The sequence below is a fragment of the Antrostomus carolinensis genome, unplaced genomic scaffold, assembly GCF_000700745.2.
Source record: "Antrostomus carolinensis isolate BGI_N321 unplaced genomic scaffold, ASM70074v2 scaffold38252, whole genome shotgun sequence".
Classification (NCBI taxonomy): Eukaryota; Metazoa; Chordata; class Aves; order Caprimulgiformes; family Caprimulgidae; genus Antrostomus; species Antrostomus carolinensis.
The window spans coordinates 1-21,107 of record NW_010299517.1 but is presented as its reverse complement, the minus strand read 5'-3'; the positions used below and the strand labels follow the sequence as shown (position 1 = coordinate 21,107).

General features: G+C 38.9%; 2 protein-coding genes across 3 annotated transcripts in view; one reads left to right on the top strand and one right to left on the bottom strand.

The window, feature by feature from the left end:
* Nucleotides 1-9,857, top strand: part of RMC1 (regulator of MON1-CCZ1) — a 13,772-nt gene extending 3,915 nt beyond the window's left edge. For both annotated transcript variants that reach the window (XM_029083705.1, XM_010162818.2), the window contains 15 exons: nt 526-666; nt 2,286-2,389; nt 2,868-2,957; nt 3,066-3,171; nt 4,512-4,623; nt 5,664-5,708; nt 6,119-6,172; nt 6,465-6,593; nt 6,937-7,043; nt 7,756-7,875; nt 8,057-8,134; nt 8,312-8,416; nt 8,502-8,570; nt 8,714-8,939; nt 9,665-9,857. In XM_029083705.1, coding sequence (XP_028939538.1) covers nt 526-666; nt 2,286-2,389; nt 2,868-2,957; nt 3,066-3,171; nt 4,512-4,623; nt 5,664-5,708; nt 6,119-6,172; nt 6,465-6,593; nt 6,937-7,043; nt 7,756-7,875; nt 8,057-8,134; nt 8,312-8,416; nt 8,502-8,570; nt 8,714-8,939; nt 9,665-9,744 — 1,566 coding nt within the window. In that variant the 3' untranslated portion in view covers nt 9,745-9,857. The remainder of the gene's footprint in view (nt 1-525; nt 667-2,285; nt 2,390-2,867; nt 2,958-3,065; nt 3,172-4,511; nt 4,624-5,663; nt 5,709-6,118; nt 6,173-6,464; nt 6,594-6,936; nt 7,044-7,755; nt 7,876-8,056; nt 8,135-8,311; nt 8,417-8,501; nt 8,571-8,713; nt 8,940-9,664) is intronic.
* On the bottom strand, nt 9,742-20,183 carry NPC1 (NPC intracellular cholesterol transporter 1; the record flags this gene model as incomplete). Its single annotated transcript, XM_010162817.2, has 14 exons — nt 9,742-10,385; nt 11,038-11,200; nt 11,991-12,104; nt 13,199-13,430; nt 14,257-14,457; nt 14,846-14,975; nt 15,555-15,670; nt 16,432-16,622; nt 16,727-16,816; nt 17,382-17,522; nt 17,612-17,739; nt 18,547-18,661; nt 19,405-19,587; nt 19,994-20,183. Coding segments are annotated over 14 exons (2,077 nt in total), but the record flags the coding sequence as incomplete, so codon positions are not given.
* Between the last annotated feature and the right edge of the window lie 924 nt (nt 20,184-21,107).

Here is a 21,107-nt window from a genome sequence, read left to right as displayed (position 1 = left end):
GGGAGTGGGGGGGGAGGTGGGGAGAATATATTTGGCACCTGAAAGGATTATGAACCCTGAAGGTAAAAGGACCAAATCAAATAAGTGTGTTTTTGAAGAGAAGTTAGTAAGGCCCTTAAAATGAAGAGAATCAATTTATACACTGTCTTAGTTCTTAAAATAAAATATTAAGGAAGCTGGGGCATGAAGTCAGCAAAGATATTCTAATAACTTTTTAATAAAACTAGTTGTGTCAAGCTAGGTATTGTCTCCATTATGGACAGAACTTACATCCAGACCTGGATGAGAAGGAAGAGACAGCACCTTTCAGCTCTTTTGAATCTGAGAAGGATTTGATGTGCAGTTCCTTAGCTACAGTACATTGGGGCCTAAGCTGTAGTTCTTAGCTTTCTGATTTTTAATTCTAGCACTGTAAATGCCCTTATACTGAACTGTTTCTCACTTAACGTCCCTAGCTACTGGCTAGTACCATTTATGCTGTTGGAATCCTGATGGTAATATAATGCTAATATCCTGTGTTTCCAGGTATTACCAGAGAAACGAAGTTTAAAACTTCTGAAGAATCAGAGTATTAATGTCAACTGGTACATGTATTGTCCAGAGAGCTCTGTTATTCTTCTGTCTACCACTGTCCTTGGCAATGTCCTGCAGCCATTTTATTTCAAGGTAAAGGGATATGTTCCAAACTTTTCCTTTTGTGTGCTTCTCTTTTTAGGCTGCTTCATTACTCAAATATTCTGTTGCTTTTCCTGGATTTTTCCCAACAGGTACATGTGTTCACATCTTTATATGATAATAAGCAAAGGACAAAGCAAAAATCTATAACATAGTTCCTAGGTGATGGCTTAAAATTAATCCATTTGCTCTTTCTTATGTCCTTTGTGGAAGGAGGTGCGTCCAGCTAATGTTGGACATTTGACCTTGGCAAAGGGAAAAAAATATCTTTCAAGAGATCTTTTTTCCACTTAAATATATATTATTTACTTTTACTATGGGTATTTGTACTCTGTAATGCAGTAATAAAGAAAAATTAAGGGCCTTTCACTTGTGATTGTAACTACAGCCTTCCAGACGTGAATGGATGCCTTTGAAAATGAAAGAAAAAAGGTAGTGCTCAAGAAACAACTGTTGTCCCAAGCATGAGAGGGCTTTGTTTACAGTATTGATTTCTCTTTATGTTCTTCCCTGTGGACAACACTTACGGTTTGGCTTGGGAAAAGTGTGTAGTAAAAACTAGAATCTGTTTTAAGTAAGTTAATCATGCAGAAGATGATTTTAAAAATGTGGAAAAGAACTACAGAGTTCATCTTGCTTCTCTCATAGGATTAGGAAGATTTCTCTAGTAGTCTAAGGGAAGGAATTAAAAAGAATCTTACTCAAATGGGTTTCCTGGTTTGATCTTGTGTAGGCTCTGTACTGGATCCTGAAATGACATTCTCTTAAGTGGCTAGGTATAACTTACTAGCCTCTCACAGCTTCCTTTTTAAGGATTTAGATCATGCTTCTCCCTCCTTAACATTGTGTCAAGTTGTAGCTTGAAGCTAAATAATTCTTATTTTGTGTTCAGAAGGTAATCTTTAAAGATTTCCTGAGAAAGGTGCTGTACTAAAATAATCTTTGAAAACAGAGCCCTAGCAAAAGATATATTTCTGTAGTGTTCACATTTGACACTCAAGAATGAGTTATACAAGAATGGGAAGTGAATTTCAGTAGAAGCTTTGGAAACTGAAAACTTGCTTAAATATAAATTCTGTAGGAAAAGAGGAAGAAGAGAGAGGAAAGCTTGGGCAGGAGCATGAATGTGCTTTGAGTATAAGGCAGATCCTGGAGTTAGCAGGAACAAAAGGAGACTGTGACTGGTAGGAGGTACTGATATTTTTCCTTTCCCAGTAAGCTATTTAAGTAAGTTATTTAAGAGTTGGAACATACGTGTTCTGAAAGAGAAAAAGATTAAGAGAACTGCTGTTTGAGATTTCTGGGCCAATTGTAAATGGGATCTGCACACAAACTTGTCTTGACTTAATAAAAATGGGATTTTTTTTTCTAAGTGAAGCTGATGGTATAAAATCAAGGTGATTGATAAAGCTGCTAAAACTATACCACCAGAAGTGTGTGTTTAGGATCACAGCAGGAAAAAAAGTGTCAAAGCTTTTTTCTTTTCGTCTGTCACCGTTCTTCACCTCACGGTGGTGCTATTGATGCAGCGTTTGATTAAATGTTACTTGAGCTCTTCTGTTTTCAAGTCTTAACAATGGATTTCTTTGGGGTTTTTTGCTGTTTAACAGAGTGGAACAATGTCAAAACTATCAAAATTTGAAATCGAGTTACCTGCAGCACCCAAGTCCTCCAAGCTCAGCCTTTCTGAAAGAGATATTGCTATGGCTACAATGTATGTATCTAACTAATCAAGCCTTTCTTGTAAAAGTATCACCATCTGGAGAGGATGAGAAAAGACAAGAACATTAACATGGTTGCACTTGTTTCTTGTTTTAGCAGTACTACTGCTTTAAAGTGCTTCAGTTAACTGCCTTGAACAAAGCATCTAAACAATCCCATTGGGCAAGGTGGGGAAGGGAAGCTAGCTGAGAAGTCTTATATGAAATTGTTCTTGATTAGTACAGAAATTTTGAGAATGCTTTCTTTTTGAACTGATGTGTTGGTAGAGTTGTTCTTAGATGCCCAACATGCATGAGTGTAGGCTGTGCATTGTGATTTATCAAGTGCTGTTTTAGTCTTTCACATCTAATTAATTGATCACTTAACTTAGGTAATCTCACTTCTGTTCTTTTAGGATAAAAATATATGGTTCTAACAGACTGGTAGAGCTTTTATTTTAAAATAATGCTTTGATCCTGTTGTCTTGTTAGATATGGGCAGCTTTATGTTCTCTATTTGAGGCATCACTCAAGGACTTCCAATAGTACAGGAGCAGAAGTAGTCCTCTATCATTTACCAAGGTAAGAGCAGAATGAAGAACATCAGTGGCAATTCCCATGTGCGTAAGAGACTTCTGCTTTTCCAGTTTAAACAAGCTTACTGATCAGCTCTCATCTCTATTTCCACAGAGAAGGCCCCTGTAAGAAGACACATATTTTAAAGCTCAACAGAACTGGAAAGTTTGCACTGAATGTTGTGGATAATTTGGTGGTAGTACATCATCAGGATACTGAGGTGTGATTTACTTATGTTCTGCCTTAACTTTTAAAAGTTATGGACAGATTTTAATAACAGTACCTATTAGCTCTAGAAAATACCTTGGTATGTACTTAGCTTTGCCAAAAGCCAGAGTATTTGTAGGAACAAAATCATGTAAGAGATTCAAAGTTATCCTTTTAGGTTGTTGGGCCAACATTTAATCAGGGGTGTCGCTAATGCCTGTTTCTTTATACATTTTTTTTCCATATTAGTTTCTTATGATACTCTGCTGCTGCACTGCATGGGCTTGTAAGGCATTATACAAAGAAGCAGAGAGAAATTGGATACTAAATTATTAATCCTGGGAACCTCTCATAACACAGACATTTGAATGATTAGTTTCTGTGACACAAACTTACACTCTTAGGTTGAAGGTCTGGATCTACAAAAACATCTATGAATACAAATGATCTTATGCATATGGTAGCATAGGTAAATCTTGCTTGGCTGTAGCCTCAGTAGCAAGACTTCATCAGTGGTAAAGCTAAAGTGGTACTTTGCTCTTAACATGTGGAAAGGCTTTGGCTTCTTGTATTATCTTCTCTTGGGCAGCTTCAAGAACTAGGACATCTGTGTCATTAGGATGACTAGTTGATGTTTCAGTTATAATTAACGTTAATTCTACACATTAGCATTCAACCCAGAGCACTTATTCTCCAGCATTTGAGTCAAACTATAAATATATAACTATATAAACACAGAAAACAAAAATCAGATTGAATAGGATAGATGCCAATAATTGAAGTCATGTTTCATTAGCACTGAAAGTGAAGCAAATTTCCACTGTGCAAGGCTAAGAGTTGTCCATACTGGGTAGGAGCTTTAGTGACTGAATGGTAGAAGTATGAGGGTATCATAAGAAGATATGCAGAATTTTCCTCAGTTTCTTGTGTCCATAACTAAGCAGTGAATTTGACATTAATCTCTATAAGGGGGTGTATAAGACAGACCAAGACAGACTTTTTACCGGGGCCTGTAGTGACAGGTCAAAGGGTAACAGTTTCAAACTGAAGAAGGGCAGATTTAGATTGGACAAAAGGAAGAAATTTTTTACAGTGTGATGAGACCCTGGAACAGGTGGCCCAGCAAAGTTGTGGATTACCCCATCATGGGAAGTGTTTAAGGGCAGGCTGGACCAGGCTTTGAGGAGCCTGATCTAGTGCAAGATGTCCCTGCCCAGAGCACATCCGTACCAACCCAGCCATTCTATGATTCTAATGGAGAACACAAGATGGAAAAGTGGAAAACAGCCTGAATACATGTAAGTCAGTGGTAATTCATGTTTGTGAATACTAATTTCCTCTTCTCCATTGCAGACTTCAGTTATATTTGACATCAAGCTAAAAGGAGAATTTGATGGGTCTGCTACCATCCATCAATTTGTACTTCCTCCTCGATCCATACAACCCTATCAAATACCTGTAGCAGGTAGAACTACTATATAATACATAACCTAATACTGTTATCAAGATTATCTAAAGGTACCAGAGCTGGCATAAAAGAGTACTTCAGTTTTTAGGATGCTGGTTATTAATGTTCCCATTTTACATATTTAAGAGATATATCTACAGATTTCTGCTACTACAGAAAAGTAAGAGTTGCTGTTTAAGGTGCATACTTCTCATAGTACTTTGCTTTTATACTTCAGAGTTGTGGGGTTCTACCTTCTATTTTCCCCCCCTCCCCCCCCCCACAGCTATAAAAGCTTGTGTGTGTGCTCAAAAGCACTTCATGATTCTGTGGCTTGGGTAACAGTTACTTAACTTCCCAAGTCACAAAGAGGCTGAAAGACAATCCAAGCTTAGAATCTCAGAATCAAGTTTAGAAGCAATGCTAAGATCAGTGTTAGGACTTCAACACTTCATATTCTTCTTGGATTATCTTTCTCCTGTCCTCATAGTGTAGCAGATACTTAACCGTCAAGCTGGAAGTAGCTAGCAATAGTCTAAGCATAGTTCCCCAAGCATTAGCAAAGCAGTGCAGTTCTCTAGAGAAGAGAAAGATGATTCCACAGGAATGTTTGTACCTTAAAAGCTCTTCAACATCTGAATTTTAAAGTCATTAATAAAAAGTATGACTGATAAATCTGCAGGTGGAGGCTTGTATTAAACATTGGGATCAGAAAGTATAAAGAAATTAAAGTGATGACATAAATACTGCAAGTGGAATGTATGTATTTAGAATTATAGTACTAGAGATGGAATACTTCTGCATGCATGATTTTACTTAGCTGAGAAACAAAACAATCATGTTCTGAAGAATTTGTTTGCTTTCTCACAGTGTCAGATTTTCTTTGTAGATGATCTGGCTACACACATGGTGTATCTTTATTGCCTGTGTGCTGCAGGACTGCTAGACATGTTGCAATCCATACTTGCCTTTTCAGTGTAAGCTTGTAGTTTGTATTTTCTTAGTGTAAGAGAGCTGTCAGTACTACTGTTTTTCACCTGATGTTAATTTTTCTGCAGGTCCAGCCTCTGTGACAAGTCAGGCTCCTGTTCCCTGTAAACTCTGTATCCTTTAAATACTCTAAAAGTACAAGAGTCTTACAGAAGCCTCATTCTCTGTACCAAGCATGGAAGAAGCTAGCTATTAAGTCTAGCTTTAGCTGAATACACATTTACTTCAAGACAAAATAGTATGCTTCATAAGAGACTGTAATGCTTTCATAAAGTTGTAAATATGGAGACCTAATATAATACAATACCACATTTCTTGGTCTTTTGAGGTGCATGTCTGAAATTACTAAGTAGTTACAAATTGAAGATATAATTCCAAGAATATGGTCCAAGACCTTCCTTAAAACAAAAAGGTAACAGTAAATGAAAGTATGTTAATGGGATCTGCTTCAGTACAGTAATGTAAGTTTGTAGCAACAGTTTGGAATCAATGTTAATATGGATGTTAGAACTTTAACATTTAGATTCTTCTTCTTGGATTGTCTTTCAACCTGATATTATCATCAGTGCAAGTGAAGGTAAGTACTGAGCTGTTTGACTCTGCTACAGACAGTGTCCAAGGGTGGCTAGTTTATACATTCAGCACACAACACAAAACAGCTTCAAACAAAGTAAATAAGCACATGTACCTTAGCATCTACTTGGCAGTGACCATGTTTACTACTTTTCAGGGGTAATGCTGCTCAAAAACAGACTTAGGAAGGTAAATAAATCATAATCTAGCTGTGTTCTCATTTAAAGGTGGAAGAGTTGTATGTCTAGGCTATACTATACAAGGCCATTCACTTTGCTTTACTCTTTCAAATCAAGGTTACCTCTGGAGTCTTCAAGTGAAACTTGAACCTGTAGTTAACCTTGTGCTAGATAAAGGAAAACTAATGGATTTCCTTCTCCAAAGGAAAGAATGCAAAATGGTTATCCTGTCTGTGTGCTCTCAAAGTAAGTTCACATGCTTTGTCTCTCTTGGAAGTACAGTACTGCTTACTCAAATACTCTTACAAGTTAGCTGGACTGTTCTTAGATTTGAGATCACCTTTGAAGCTACCTTGGTCCTGTAAGATGTAATTTGTCTAGACCACCCTCAGTCACCATTCTAAAGGAAGTACTTAACAGCATGAAAGAATTTGACTTTTCCCCATTTAGTTAAAACATCTGACATGACTGAAAGTGTTTCTTTAAAGTTTAGAAAGAAGTTTGCAGTAGATAACACTGTTTGAAAAAGGCACCATTAAAGCCCCTGGTTATTTCTCCTCATAGTTCTTTTTTCTTTCTATCTTTTCAGTGCTCAGTGAGCCAGAAAGGGGATCACTGTCTGTGATTGCAACTGTTTTTGACAAACTGAATCATGAATATAAGAAGTACTTGGAAGCTGAGCAAAGCTATACTATGGTAAACCATGTTAGCTACAGCAGCTTACAAAGACAGGATGATGCTATTTGCATTTGTTTGCATCTACTCTTTTCTACTTAGGAAATGCAGGCCTACCCCAAGGTCCCAGCTGCCTCAGGCTGACTGTAGAGGGTCTGCTGTGCAAGGTGCACTAAGACCCCCCACTTAGCACTCTGCAGCAGATGCTACACAGCTCCTGTCCAGTGTGACAAGTAGCACACCCCAGTGCTTGAAAGCTAAGAGAGGGTAGAAGCTCAAAGAGCAACTTGGATTCCATAACTATCAAAATTGTTTCCAAAACCACTGATCTCATGGCACGCTGTACTGCTACACAACAACTGCATCACTGCTGCATCTCAGAACTACTTCTGTTAAATTAGCACATTCAAGCACTAACTCAAATAGTACAGCCCCATACTAAGTATCCTTCTAAAGCTGAAGGCCTGTGTCAGAGTAAGTTTGATTAATCTCCTGGCTTTGGAGCATGTAACAGCAGCTACATTTATGTAATTTTAAAAGCAGTTTTAAATTCAATATAAAAGCCCAGACTGAACAGAATGCATCCAGTATAACATGACCACAGGTACATTTGCTCAGTAGCAAAACATGCTTATAATTACATTCCCAGTGGAAAACAGTCTCCATACAACTGAGAGACTAAAACTGTACTATACCACTACAGTTTTCATTTAAAAAGGCTTTCTTCTTGTAGGTGGTAGAAGCAGGCCTGAGTAGAAGTAATCCACTCCTGAAACGGCCAGTCCGCACTCAAGCGGTTATTGACCAGTCTGACATGTACACACACGTTTTATCTGTATTTACAGAGAAAAAGGTAAGTTAAAAGTGCTAGTTTGGCAGTAGTCTCAGAGCAGCAAACTTCAGTTGACCACTTGGAACAGCCTGCAGAAGGCTTTATTGTCAGGATTAGAGTATTGTGATGCTCATTCTTAGAGGGTTGTCATTAACAGAGGAAGCTATGCAAGTTCCACCTAACACTGCTTTTTCTTGTCCAGGAAGCACCTCATAAGTTCACTATCGCAGTCTTGATGGAATACATTCGCTCTCTTAACCAGTTCCAGATTGCAGTTCAGGTAAAGTACTTAACATGCCAAGTATATCACCTCACTCCATAAAATCACGTGGAGTTTCAAACCAGCCTAAATCTTCTACAATACTACCTTCTAGATTGTCTTCTACAATACTACCTTCTAGATTATAAAAACTGGTATTGAGCCATACCTTTGATGGTCTTCTTCCTCCATTCACAGCACTACTTGTATGAGCTGGTCATCAAAACCCTTGTTCAACACAACTTGTTCTACATGCTCCATCAGTTTCTGCAGTACCATGTGCTGAGTGACTCAAAACCTTTGGTATGTAAGACCAGCTACTTCAATAGTCTAGTCATGGAGATGGAAAGTCTTCAGAATTTTAAGGTTATTTCTACTTTTGCCGTAGGCTTGTCTGTTACTGTCCCTGGAAAGCATTTACCCTCCTGCACATCAGCTCTCCCTGGACATGTTAAAAGTAAGCATTTCAGACTCTAGTAACTCCATGTCACATGTGGGTTAGACTTGTCAAACAGCTTACCTGACCAAGCTTGAAGTGACTAGCTAACATCTCAATCATTTGTTAGAAGCATAGTCTTACAGCTGTGATTGACTTCACAGAGACTTTCCACAGCAAATGATGAAATAGTGGAAGTTCTGTTGTCCAAACACCAAGTGTTGGCTGCCTTGAGATTCATCAGGGGTATTGGAGGACACGACAGCATTTCAGCCCGCAAATTCCTTGATGCAGCAAAACAAGCAGAAGATGACATGCTTTTCTATACTATATTCAGATTCTTTGAACAAAGAAATCAGCGGTTACGGGGAAACCCTAGTTTCACACCAGGTAAGCAATAAGCAGTTAGACCAAGATACTCAGTTACAGAGACTGAACTAAGGCTTGCTTCACTTCTACTCCAGCTGAGTCTGTATTACAAAATAAAAGTCTTGGTGCATTTTAAACTTGCCTTTAAGCATAGTTCCAAAGTTAACTTGTCTTACCTCTTTGTGTACTGCACCCAGGCATAGAGACTAAGCCAAGCAGGACCTTGCAGATTAAGCTAACCTGTTCAGCTTGCAGTGCTCAGTTTAGCAAAGACATTACCTCCAGTTAGTGCCTTTTCCTGAAGCCAGGAACTGGGTCAAGAAACCTTTGAGTTCAGTTGCTTTTTCCACAGAAGACAAAAATTCACAGCCTGTTTTATATTAGGGTTCTTCTCACTGTAAAAAACAAGCTAAACTGCTTGTTCTGGCAACATGTTCTTAATCACCAGATAGTCTACAGGCACAGAACCCCACTCCAAGATCTTCTGTCTTGAGAGTAAAGAGCTCCCATGGATATGAAGCTGCTGGTTAGATACAGGAACTAGGTCAGCCCACCTGCTTCAGCACAGGACTAGAGACTCCTCAGTATTCCACTGCTTTAAAATTGTTAAACTCCTTTACTCAAAGGCATTAAATATAAGAATTACATAAGAATTAGTACTTATAAACTGAGGTGAGTGAAACCACATGATCTTGCTTCTCAAAGTTAATGTTAACTTTTATTTTGCTCCCCTCCTCCCTTCTTAGGTGAGCACTGTGAAGAACATGTCACCTTCTTCAAACAAGTTTTTGGAGAACAAGCTCTCATGAAGCCCACAGCATTCTGAAAGACTCTTCCACTGAAATGTATAAACTTAATTTATTGCATTTAAGTAGATTTTTGAACTACAAAATTGCTATTTTATAATAAAGTATATACAAGACACTTTGGCAAATAGTACTAAAAATATTACAACTTGTGATGGTTTCCTCCTAAAAATAGAGACAAAAATTGCATTGACCTGCATTTAAAATTCGTGTCAGTGGTTTAGCAGTCCATTCTCATACACATCACTTCAGTTTCATTGACAAAAAATGCTATTCAACTCTCAATACAGCTGGTTTAGGTTTCTAGAAGAAAAAGATGCAACCTCTTGAAAACAGAAGTGTTTCAGCAATCTTGTTAACACATCTAGTTTTAGTAATACTGTTACATGAGCCACACATAGCATTTCCTGAGTTTAAAGCTATGTCCAAAGCTGCAGCTGATATCTTCTACTTGAATCTGTGTGGGAGTCAAGTCAGTGGTGGTTACAGTGTGATAGTCATAGAACACTGCTGCGCTTCAGTTCTTAAAAGTTGGGCCTAAGCCACAGTTCCTGGAGTCCACTGAACACTGTTAAAAACTAGAAGTAGAGGAGTCGCTCCCGTTCTGTACCTCTGGTCCTCTCTCGTGTAGCACGAGTTTTAGCTTTATTTACTGATGGGCCTGAGTGAGAAAAAACAGAGTTATTCCAAAGACTCAACACTGCAGCAGATGAGTCGGTCACCAAGAAGCATGCATGATCTTACTTGTCTAGGTCCTGCTTAAAATGGATGAGACTTATGAAACATGCTCTGTTCAGCTGCTAATCGCTGTCAGCAGCAGCAAGGGCAGTAGGTGAATCCCCATCACTCTTAAACCCCCTTAAGTAGATGTAGACTGTAACTGAGCCTAGAGAACTACACCATAGGCATGAACTTCCAAATCCAAGAGGACAGTGTTTGGACCATCCTTACTGCAAAGCAAGATTGCATCTGCAAATGGAGGAACCCTGTCCCACAGCAGGTTTGTTGCTTCCACCCACCATCCTGTCCCCAGGTTTAGAGATGTTAAGCATGCTGCTGTCTGTTGGGCCACATGGGCCTAGGCAGCCACCTCCATGAGGAACAGCACAGTGCAACCACACAGGGCAGGCTATGGTTGCTTCAGTTCAGCATGCCTGGTAACAGCAAGCTTGTGCTGCCACCAGTCAACCCTTGCTTTCCAGACCAGCTACTTTTTATCCTGGCAGTCCTTTCCATTTCATGGAGAGGACATGTCCACAGGTAGCCAGCTATTTCTGTTTGAAGTGCATTTTAGAGAAACTGTCACGTCTTACCTATGTAACTGAGCAGAACTGGCAGAAATATTAGTCCATGTGTTGCTCCCAGCAGAACCATAGCTAGATACATCCTGAAGTAAAATATCTTGAAGATCTGAGATTTGGAAAAAGCCAGTACTACAATTCCTCCAAATTTGGTTAGTGTGATACCACTGAAAACCTGTCAATAAAACAGTGGTTTTAAAGCAAATGGGTTACATAAAGTTCTACTTATCACTTAAGTATTTAACATTTGCTAAAGTTTTTATGTAATTTGAGACTCCTGTATACAGTACACTTCCTTACCTGTTAGTCCTTAGAACCAAATCCAAGACCTACTCAGGAGAAGAGTTCAACTTCTTAGTCCCATTAGAACCTGACACCACAGGCCAGGATCAGCATGATTAAAAATCTCTATCTGTGCAGCCACCTAGATTTAGTTTAACTTTTTACTTCAGGCAGATACAGATGGAAGCCACTACTGAAGTAACTTGCATTCCAATGAAGTTCCTTACCAGTACATGTATCACCAGAACAGTCTATTCCAACCCCATCCAGGTTGCTTATCTTAGTTTAAGTGACATGATAGTACTGCCTAATACTGAGCCTTGCTTGCATTCCCAAAGCTTCAATTCCACCCCATATTCAGAACAACCTTTCCTAGTCACCTCTGAGTACTTGGAAGAGAGAAGCACTTAAACTTTAATGGGACAATGCAAGGTTAATCTGAACTACTAGTTCAGCTAAGGCTTTTAGCTCTGTTCTCTACTATTAGTAGTAACATCAGGCTAAAAATTGAGTCTTGATCACCCCTATTACTAGTAGGAGCCTAGGTTGAATTCTTAAAGAGTTTTAATCAAGTATCCCAAAAAGAAAAGGCAAGGCCATCCTTATGACTTAAGGATATTGGCATAGTCTGTAAAGTTGTGACTTGGCTACTCATTTTCCACCCCCATGCAGTAGATACTTACTGAACTGCCCATGTGAGACAGAGCTTCTTCTGCACGCTCTACTCTACTGCCCTTAGTACTAACAGTGAAGGCTCTTGTCACGTGACTGCAGAATTCCACAGCAATGCCACAACTCTAGAGAGTGAAAAGAAATAGACATGAAAATATTTAGATGAGCAGTTGGATGGTAAGGTCTCTACTCAGAACTCTAAAGAGGCTAGAGAGGTTCTAGCAGCTGTGTTGAGTTCCAAGGGTTGAAGCGTCATTGCCAAGTTACAAGCTCAGCATTACATGGTTACTAGAGACTGTTACAGGCACTGAATGGGTTTTACCACCAGTCATTACTAATGGACAATTAATCTGATTAAACAGGAATCAGAACATGAGATAATTTTGGAGGACAAAAGTTTCTTGATGTTGAAGAAAGCTGGCTTCAATACAGTGAATGCAGTGAACCCCGAACACTAACATCAGTTTACAGACATTGGCTGCAATAACATTACTTTAGAGTATCACTGAGTACATATGCTGATCTGATACCATAAAGATTCAGCTGTTTACCTAAAACCAAGCTGTTTAAATAGTCATTTACAACATCAATTGAACAGTTGGCAAATCTTAGACTTATTTAGCAGGTAGACTTGCACGAACATATGCCTAGTTGTAACGCAGTTGCAACAGTTTCTCTCAACTTTCTCAGATCTGCAGTAAATCTCTAGAGAGCAAGGTAAGCCAGAGCTCCAGCACTCAGCTATTAGTTACTAAGTTCTGGAGTCTTTGACCAAGGCACTCTGGATGAAACCACTCTGAAGTAGCTTCATCCATTTATGCAGGAACAACACTGGTGCTAGCACATCACAGTTCTACTCTAAAACATAAAATTCAGCAGAAACCTTAACACTAAGGTATGCATCCTTACCTTGGGCATAAGCAACCTCTGCTGACGTGCAACAGCACCTAGCCTATATCATAGAAATACTACCAGAGAGACCACTGTCAGATGCAATACAGCTTACAGTTCTATTGCTGTATCTTATCAGTACTGGGACTAGCTATCAGAATAAACCTGTTTTCTACACACCATCTAGATGTATTAAGATAGTTCCACTCCTATTCAAATGCCTGTCAAAGTTTATTACAAAATACTACTCGGTATCATGAATATATATGTAAGACAGAACTGTTTCAAAACTTGAAAACAGAAACAGAGGACTGTCCCATTAACTTACCATGACAAGATTTACTAATGAAACTGCATTCAAGCTGATGCCCCAGAGCCACATCACTCCAAACATGTTGATGATTATCATAGCAATAGTTATTGAAACTACAACAGCAGCCCATACTTCAAAGCCAAGCAGCACAGTTGTCACCAAAAATATCGATCCCAAGGAGATGCAGAGGTTAAAGATAGCATCATGCACAATCGTCAGGTATTGTTCATAGAAGACATAAAAGACACTGTGGAAAGAAAAGAAATTGTGGTTATCCATCTTCCTTGTTATATGCTAATACCAGATTAGCTTCTGTGCTACGGATAAAGTATTTCCCTCCTTATGCTAGTCACCAACAGGAAATGGCTTCCTAGCATCAGTGGAATGACTCCTGCAGAACACTGGCTGTTATAAAACAACTCTTCACTAACACTTCAAATAAAGGTTGTACCTGGAAGTGAGTGTACTCCCCACACTTCAGTATAAGCAGCTACAGTAGTTGCCAGAAGGTAGTTCCTTAGATCAACTTGTGCTATCTGCAGCAACCACTGCAGGGGGTCTAACTGATTCATTATGCACTAAGACCACAAGGATATAGGATTCTTTGAAGCAGAGATTAGTATTTCAGCTGTAGAGATGTTAACTCCAACTCAATTTCACTGTAGTATTCTTATACAGAGTCTTTAGCATGTTAATCATGCAAGCATTAGGTAAGCAGTGCTTGACATCACTGCTACTTTTGCTTTAAATCTAAGTAACTTCTGTTTGGAGTCAATACATTCACATTACAGCTTGCAACCACCCACGTCAACATATCTGCTTAAATTAAAACTATTAAACCCAACTATGAAAGCTGGGAAGTGCCCAAGCTGAAGCCAGAGCTACCTCGTAGTGAAAGACAATTTGTTTTGGGCTTCTTTTTGTTTGTTTTTAATTTAAGTTAGTTATCAACTACAGTAAAGAGAAGTTAGACAAAACTTAAGACTCAAGTCTCTAGATATTATTAACCAGCACCTTTTCTCAGTCCCTCAAGTTGAGCGTTTTTCACTAAGGCAAGAAAGATCCAAGCATACCTGTAAGGAAACACCCGGTAGTTCTTCTCTTTGATGCCCATGGTTTCAGTAATGTTATCTGCTATAACCCGAGCTTTCTTCATAGCATCAATAAAGTCAGATGATGTTTTCAGTACAGTATGGTAAGTCATAAAATAAGTAGCTCCAACATCAGACTTGTTGTTTATGAAGTTGACAGCAGAGTTATACGCAGCATGTCCTCTATATAAACACAGTAACATTTTAGATGTCAGTGAGCATCATTCAAAACTTGTCGGCTTTTTTAACTTATAATCTTGCTTCCAAAACTGATAAAAGCTTCAGAGCACAATATATTTCAAGATAGCACAGGATATACTAGAACAGACTGACTATAGAAGTTGTTTCTCTCTGTAAAGGGGAAAGCTGCTGTTCCATTTAGTTGACGATGCTTTTTTTTTTTGCCAGTGTTGTTTCACAAAACACTACAGACCAGGTGAAATGGCAGTGTTTATATGACTTTTAAAAGGGCATTAGATATTCAACCTTGCAAACATAAAAAAGTCTCACTTCCAGAACAAGTACCATTGACATACTGGTCTAAGCAAGATAAACAGAATATGTGTCTTACCCTTTACCACATTTAGGATTAGGGTTGTCCGACAGGAACATTGGCAAAAATGTCATGAAGTCTTTGCCCTGTGGTCTCTGCTTGCCTTCTTGAGTCAGTGGTCGACAACGAGTGCAGGATGGATCGGTGACTGGAGAAATACAGGAAGAAGGTCAGTTACAGGATCAAGTATCAGCTACAGGATCAAGTATTCTTTCCCTGACTTGTACTACTACGTGATACAATTTCATAAAAAGCATTTATGAATTTCCGAAATTCTGTATAAAATTTGTAGTCCTTTATTTTTATTTATTACTACTAATGCAAGAGCTACCAGAGGACTGTTTCTTGTGCACTATCTACTTTAGACCCAATGAGAATTATACCAAGGAGGATCCTAACAAAACCAGAGCACTAAGTTTGTGTACTCTAATGAAACCAGCAGAAGGATCAAGGTTGGTTTTTTTTTTTTGGTTGGGTTTTTTTGCAACAAGTTATTTTGTCAATAGTCGTTACACTGGATGTCAAGGTGGGTTGTCTCCAACCTGCAGCATTCCAGTAGAATGTTTAAGTTCACTAAAACAGCAGTTCAAACAAATTAGAGGGCAACTCCAGGGGTGCCTGCTCCCAGTAAGAAAACTATTCACTTGACTCATACCATGATAAAGTGTTTTGGCTGTGAAACTTATACACCAAGCTAATCCCCTAGCAACAAGATGGATGCTAATACCTGAAGCATTGCAAAACTGTCCAGTGGTATTGTAGACTCTGCAACAGGATGACTGTGGCTTCACCCAGTCAAAGTAGTCATCAATCCAGGATGATGGGGCATAGCCTATCCTTGTGCTAATAAAATAATGTAACATATCCATCATTAGTAATTTTATGTTTCATTCCAGAACACATCCCTTGATCTCTTCAGTGCTGACCTACACCATGTCAACTTATTCTGGTCCAAGCTATTTGGCTCTCCATGTAGTCCCCTGCTCCAGTACCCCATCCAAGAGGCAGTTTTGCTCATAACACTGCAGCTAGCAAACAGCAGGAGCTTCTCCCCTGTGCTCACATTCTACTGCCAAGCTCAGCTTTCCATCCTGCTGTCCACACTGTGCCCCATCCTATTCCAGATATTGTTGCGTCAGTTTTCAGGCAAGGCTCCTCCTCCAGTTCAGTTGAAGCAAAACCACTGAACTACCGTGGAAGGTATCAGGAAGAGACTTTCTTCTGTTGTTAGCTACTGAACTCCAGATACTGAATGCATTTCAGATGCTAGGCTAGTTTACCCAAGTTTAGAAGCTGAGCATGCAAGTCATTTTCCAGGAGAGCATAACCATACTGAGGGGTTTTAATGTGTTTTAGTTTTTACCATTCCCAGATTCTGTGAGGATCAAGCCCCTTTTCCAGACTTACGCACCTCAGTACATCCCACCAGTCCAGACAAGTTTTATTCTCATTCTAGGGGATTGCCACAGTTTCTTCCCTTCCCCCACCTCCCAAAAAATCAGTGTCTCAGATGTCTCATCAACAGCTGAGCCTGAACTAAAGGATACACTGGTCAGCTACATCTCTTCCATGTGACTATGCAGACAAAAGCATTAAATACTTACTAGCTACCAATTTCTGCAGCATTGAAGACTTGCTGGACAAGTGAATCATTATTACATCCCATTCCACCACACACCATGTTCTGCCCTTCCAAAGAGGTGTAGTTGTGCCCTTCTTCTAGGACAAAGTAGACAGGAGGACCCGCATGCAGGTACTTGCTGAGGTGGCTAAAGTAATCCATTACATAGGAGTCCTTAAAGGGAAAGGTTTGAGTTACCATTACATAATGCACAATAAGATATCAAGGTTTCAATTCAGTCACAAATTGCTGAAAAGCAACATGATCTTAAGACTTACATCTGGCATTGAGAGAGACTGATCCAGTCCAATCTCTACATTGTGCATAACTGCAGTACTGAATGACAGAACACCCACAAACACTGCGATCTGCAAAAAAGCAAATTCATGGAAGTGAGAACGGGACAGAAACAACAAGCAATGGAAGTAACTTACTAAGTTAATAGCAACCATGCAGAAAAGCTCTAGTTTAAGTATGCTACCCAAGCTGAGTACAACAGTGGCAGTAAAACCTAGCTACTCAGAGTTCCCTTTGGAGTCACAAGGGAACATTTATACTTAGAAGGCAACAGTGAAAGATGTGCCAAACACCTTCTGTAAATAAGCACAGTAACCTCAAACCAAATCACAGATTCAGCAACATCACTCTAGATTACACATGTGCTGATTTTTGACATATGCCTGAAGTGATGTGATTGTCAGTAACACAACCCTTAAATCTGGGTATTGGACAATCCAAGGTCAAGCCCCGACTTGCTAGAAATAATTCTTGCAGTTACAAAAGCTTATTCCAATACTAATGCTGAAAGCAAAGATCCTAGAAGCTTTATTTGTTTCATTGCATTGAAGATTTTTCTACAGTATTAGACCTTCAGGCTCACTACATTTTTGCTCAAGTTTAGATCACCCCTTACTTAAAGCGGACAATACATACTACTATCGGTCTCATCCAGTCCTTAAGCAGATAAGGAGAATACAGATTTTTGAAGAACACAAATAAGATGCTCTCAGAACGCTGCACTCCACTCATCTCTTCATTGCTTTTGATGCAACACAGAATATCCAGTCTGTTGCTCTGAAAATGGATTAAATGCCAGATTTAGTATGGTTCTGCAGAAGATGCCATCCCTGTTACACTGCAGTTACAGGTGCATTTATACTCACCTCTTGACGCTTAATATCCAAGCCCAGGAGACTTACAAAGCAAGTGACTTGAAGAATAAAGTCTATGAGCACAGCCATTCCAGCAAAAAGGGAGAATGTGCGAACCGCTGGCATCGTAGACAGTGTCCCTGAAGGAAGTGACCCAGTTTGTTAAGCAAGCTCCTTTCTCAGAAAGGCATGAGCATTTTCTAGAAAGATATCCAATTTAAGCACTAGCCTTATAGCAGGACAAAGAGCTTTTGTCTTCAGAGTAAAGGAAACAGCTGATACAAGCCTGGCTACAACTAGTGTCTTTGACTTGTTTGACAGCGTTAAGGCTGTACAAAGTGACTAGCTTTGAGATATTTCTCAATTCCAAAGTTACTAGTCCTGTGCAGGCTGGGTAAGAGGGTAGTTAAGGAGTTTTGTCAAGCAAGACCTCGCTTCAATATTAAGCCACTCAATGCAAGTTGAACCAATGACAAATTATACTCCAGGTAAACAAGTTAATTATGAAAGAAGGCCGATTTATACTTGAAGGGTAACAATGTAATATATGCCTCTAATGCATACTGTAAGAATGAACCACAAAATCTGTCATACCATTTTTCCAAGCAGTGGCAAGATGACTGAAAGCAATGTAGTATATCAGATGGCAGGAGGTACTAGCTCCTAAGGTCAAATTTAGACTTGTCAGTCACTACAAATCAGTAAAAAGCTCCAGCCTTTCAAGCTAAAGAGCTTAACAGATTCAGAATTTGATTTTTTAAACTGTGCCAGTCTCTTAAAGTACTACAATACCTATCCCCAGCAGAGGTCAAGTTAAACTTGATTACAGCAATGAACAACTATGCTAAGCTTCCTCTACAAGTTCTTGCTTTGTTTTTAACTTCTAGTTTTGCATTTATTCTTGCAACATGCAAGGCTCTTATCTTCAAGTATTAAAGAAGACTCACCAAGAAAGAATGCCACAGTCTCCGAAAGAGATGAGAGAAACATACTGGGTGCCACATCTCCCAAGACTCGGCCAATCTGTTTGTCCAGAGTTTCACCCTGAAGACGCTCATCTCTCTGTTTAAGGCAATAGTTTATTATTATTAGGAATCACTTTAGAATGCACTTTTGAAAGTGTTTTCAATATGGCTTTAAAAAACCCAACAGCTTTCAAACATCCAAAGGTATCTTATCATTTTCACTGCATTAATCAGTTAGATAAAAAAAAACAGAGTCTCCAGTACAAAAGCAGCATGAACATCCCCTGTTGCCTTGCTTCAACCTTAACTTAAAATACAGTAGTACGTTCAATACATCAGCCTGAACCACACACTTGCCAGAAGTAGTGGCAGTTTCACTGGGTTGTTGAACCTGTCAAATCAGAAAGCCAATAACCCACTAAGACTTAGTGTCAGAAGTCCCAGGTCTGAAGCACGTAGTTTAGTCCATGACTACTGCTCACAACACACTACAATTAAGTGATCAAAATACTAGTCAAGTTCTACAACTACCAAAGAAGGATGTTGAAAGTATTATTCATTTGTGTATCATTAGTATATAGACCAGAAACTATGTTAAATGTGTTTGCTATCAACCAGCAGTAAGAAAAAGCAGATGTTTTGTTTGTTTGTTTTTTTTTTTTGTGGGATGGAATGTACATATAATCTTGTCTTTCTTCAAGACCACTAGGTATCCTGGGAGAGTCCAGAGCTGCTCAGACTGGGCTGCACACTGGAATGCAGAAGAATTTCTGTTCCAAGCTAATGGCTTTCAAAGAAAACAGGCACATTTCAAACAGTCTGGATGAAAAAAATACATACCTGAAGCGTCTGGACCATAATGAAGATGTTGTCCACTCCAATAGCCAGCACCAAGAAGGGAATTACTTCTATTACAATTAGTGTCAGTGGGATTCCAAAGTAGCTGAAAATGCCTATAGAACATGCCACTGAGCTTAGTACAATCAAGATGCCTGCAATGCCCAGGGAGATCTTTGAATCCACCTAGAAAAGTTGTAATGACTGTCAGCCAAAGCACCATCATCACACAGGACAGATTATAGCAAAGGTAAAAACCATATTCTTACATTTAGCATAGTTAGTAGAAAGCTTACTTTTCCAGTTCTTTTGAAAATTCAGATATTAAAAAAGAGAAGCCGCAAGCCTTAAAGCTTAAGTTAACTGCACATCTCAAGTGAAAATAGACATAGTTGAGGCTATGAAGCACACAAGTTGTCAAGTATGACAAGGACCATGCTGCCTCAAGCTCCTGCCCAAAAAGCACCCAGTGCTTTAAGACAAGACTGAATACAAGCAGTTCGCAAAAATATTTCAGTCACTTAAAGTTAAGAAAAGATAGTCAGCAAGTTATAGTTTCAATGTTTATAGCAATGAGAAACTATATACATACCAGCAGTCTTCTACAGCTCTGGATATGTCCCAAAGCTATGGAGATATACACAAACATGACAATATAGCTTATCAACACAGTGCCAATATCACTATTGCTTTCACGATTGATTTCATCTTCAATACTCCGTTCCGCAGAAAATGATATAGTTAAGTTTGGATTATTATAGTTCTTCAAAAAGTTAATAAACCTAAAAGAAAAAAAAAAAGAGTCAGTCACACTTTAAAGGACAAAACATCTTGTATTAGAAATACTTGGAAGTCAGCTGAAGGCAAATTTAAATTATCTGTGTGGTACAAGAGTGTGTTACGGCCAGACAGTACTTTGAGGGACATTCCTCATTTTTAAAAAAAGGGTGCTGACTACACATCCCTAGAATTCTACTCCAAGCACTAGAAATACGCTATGCTGAAACACCTTCCATGTTCTCTCCAGAGTCTGAGTAGAACCAGATATCTTGTATAATCATAAACTATTTCAAAGCATAAGTGCAGTTTTCTTCAAAGCTAGACCTAAAAATACACACATGAAATATGACTGCAGCTTCCTTACAGTACTTGGAACAATTTATTAGCCATTATTTCAGTTCCCCTAACTGAAAGGAGGTGCTTGTGACACAGGTAGACACTATTTATACTTGTACTTATGTCTCAGACTTTCTAGTGCAGTAATTTTTATCTAAACTGTTAGCCAGAGCAGTCAGCCTGTATAAGCCAACATCAGCTCTTCAAGAAGGTGAAGGGGACAAAAGCTTTAGAACAATGTGTGGAAAACTTCTTTAAAAATTAAAGTTTAAGAATTACAGGATAATGCTGGACCTTTCCACTGGTGGTTAACAGTCCAGAAATAGTAGAGTTTACTTGTGTAGTTCTAGCCAAAGTAAAAAATGTATCAAATATTTTCTGAAGTTACTTATCAGCAAGTACTACTGGACTAGATGGTCACTAACAAAACTAGAACCTATCACCAAATGAAGTATGACAAATAAAGTGAAAGTCTTACAACCAGCTTAGTCTGTCCTTAACAGGTTTTGCTGCCTCTCAAACTATCCCTACAGTTATATTGAGAAACTGTCAGTGCAGTACAGGTGGTTTTCATAGAATCATAGAATGGT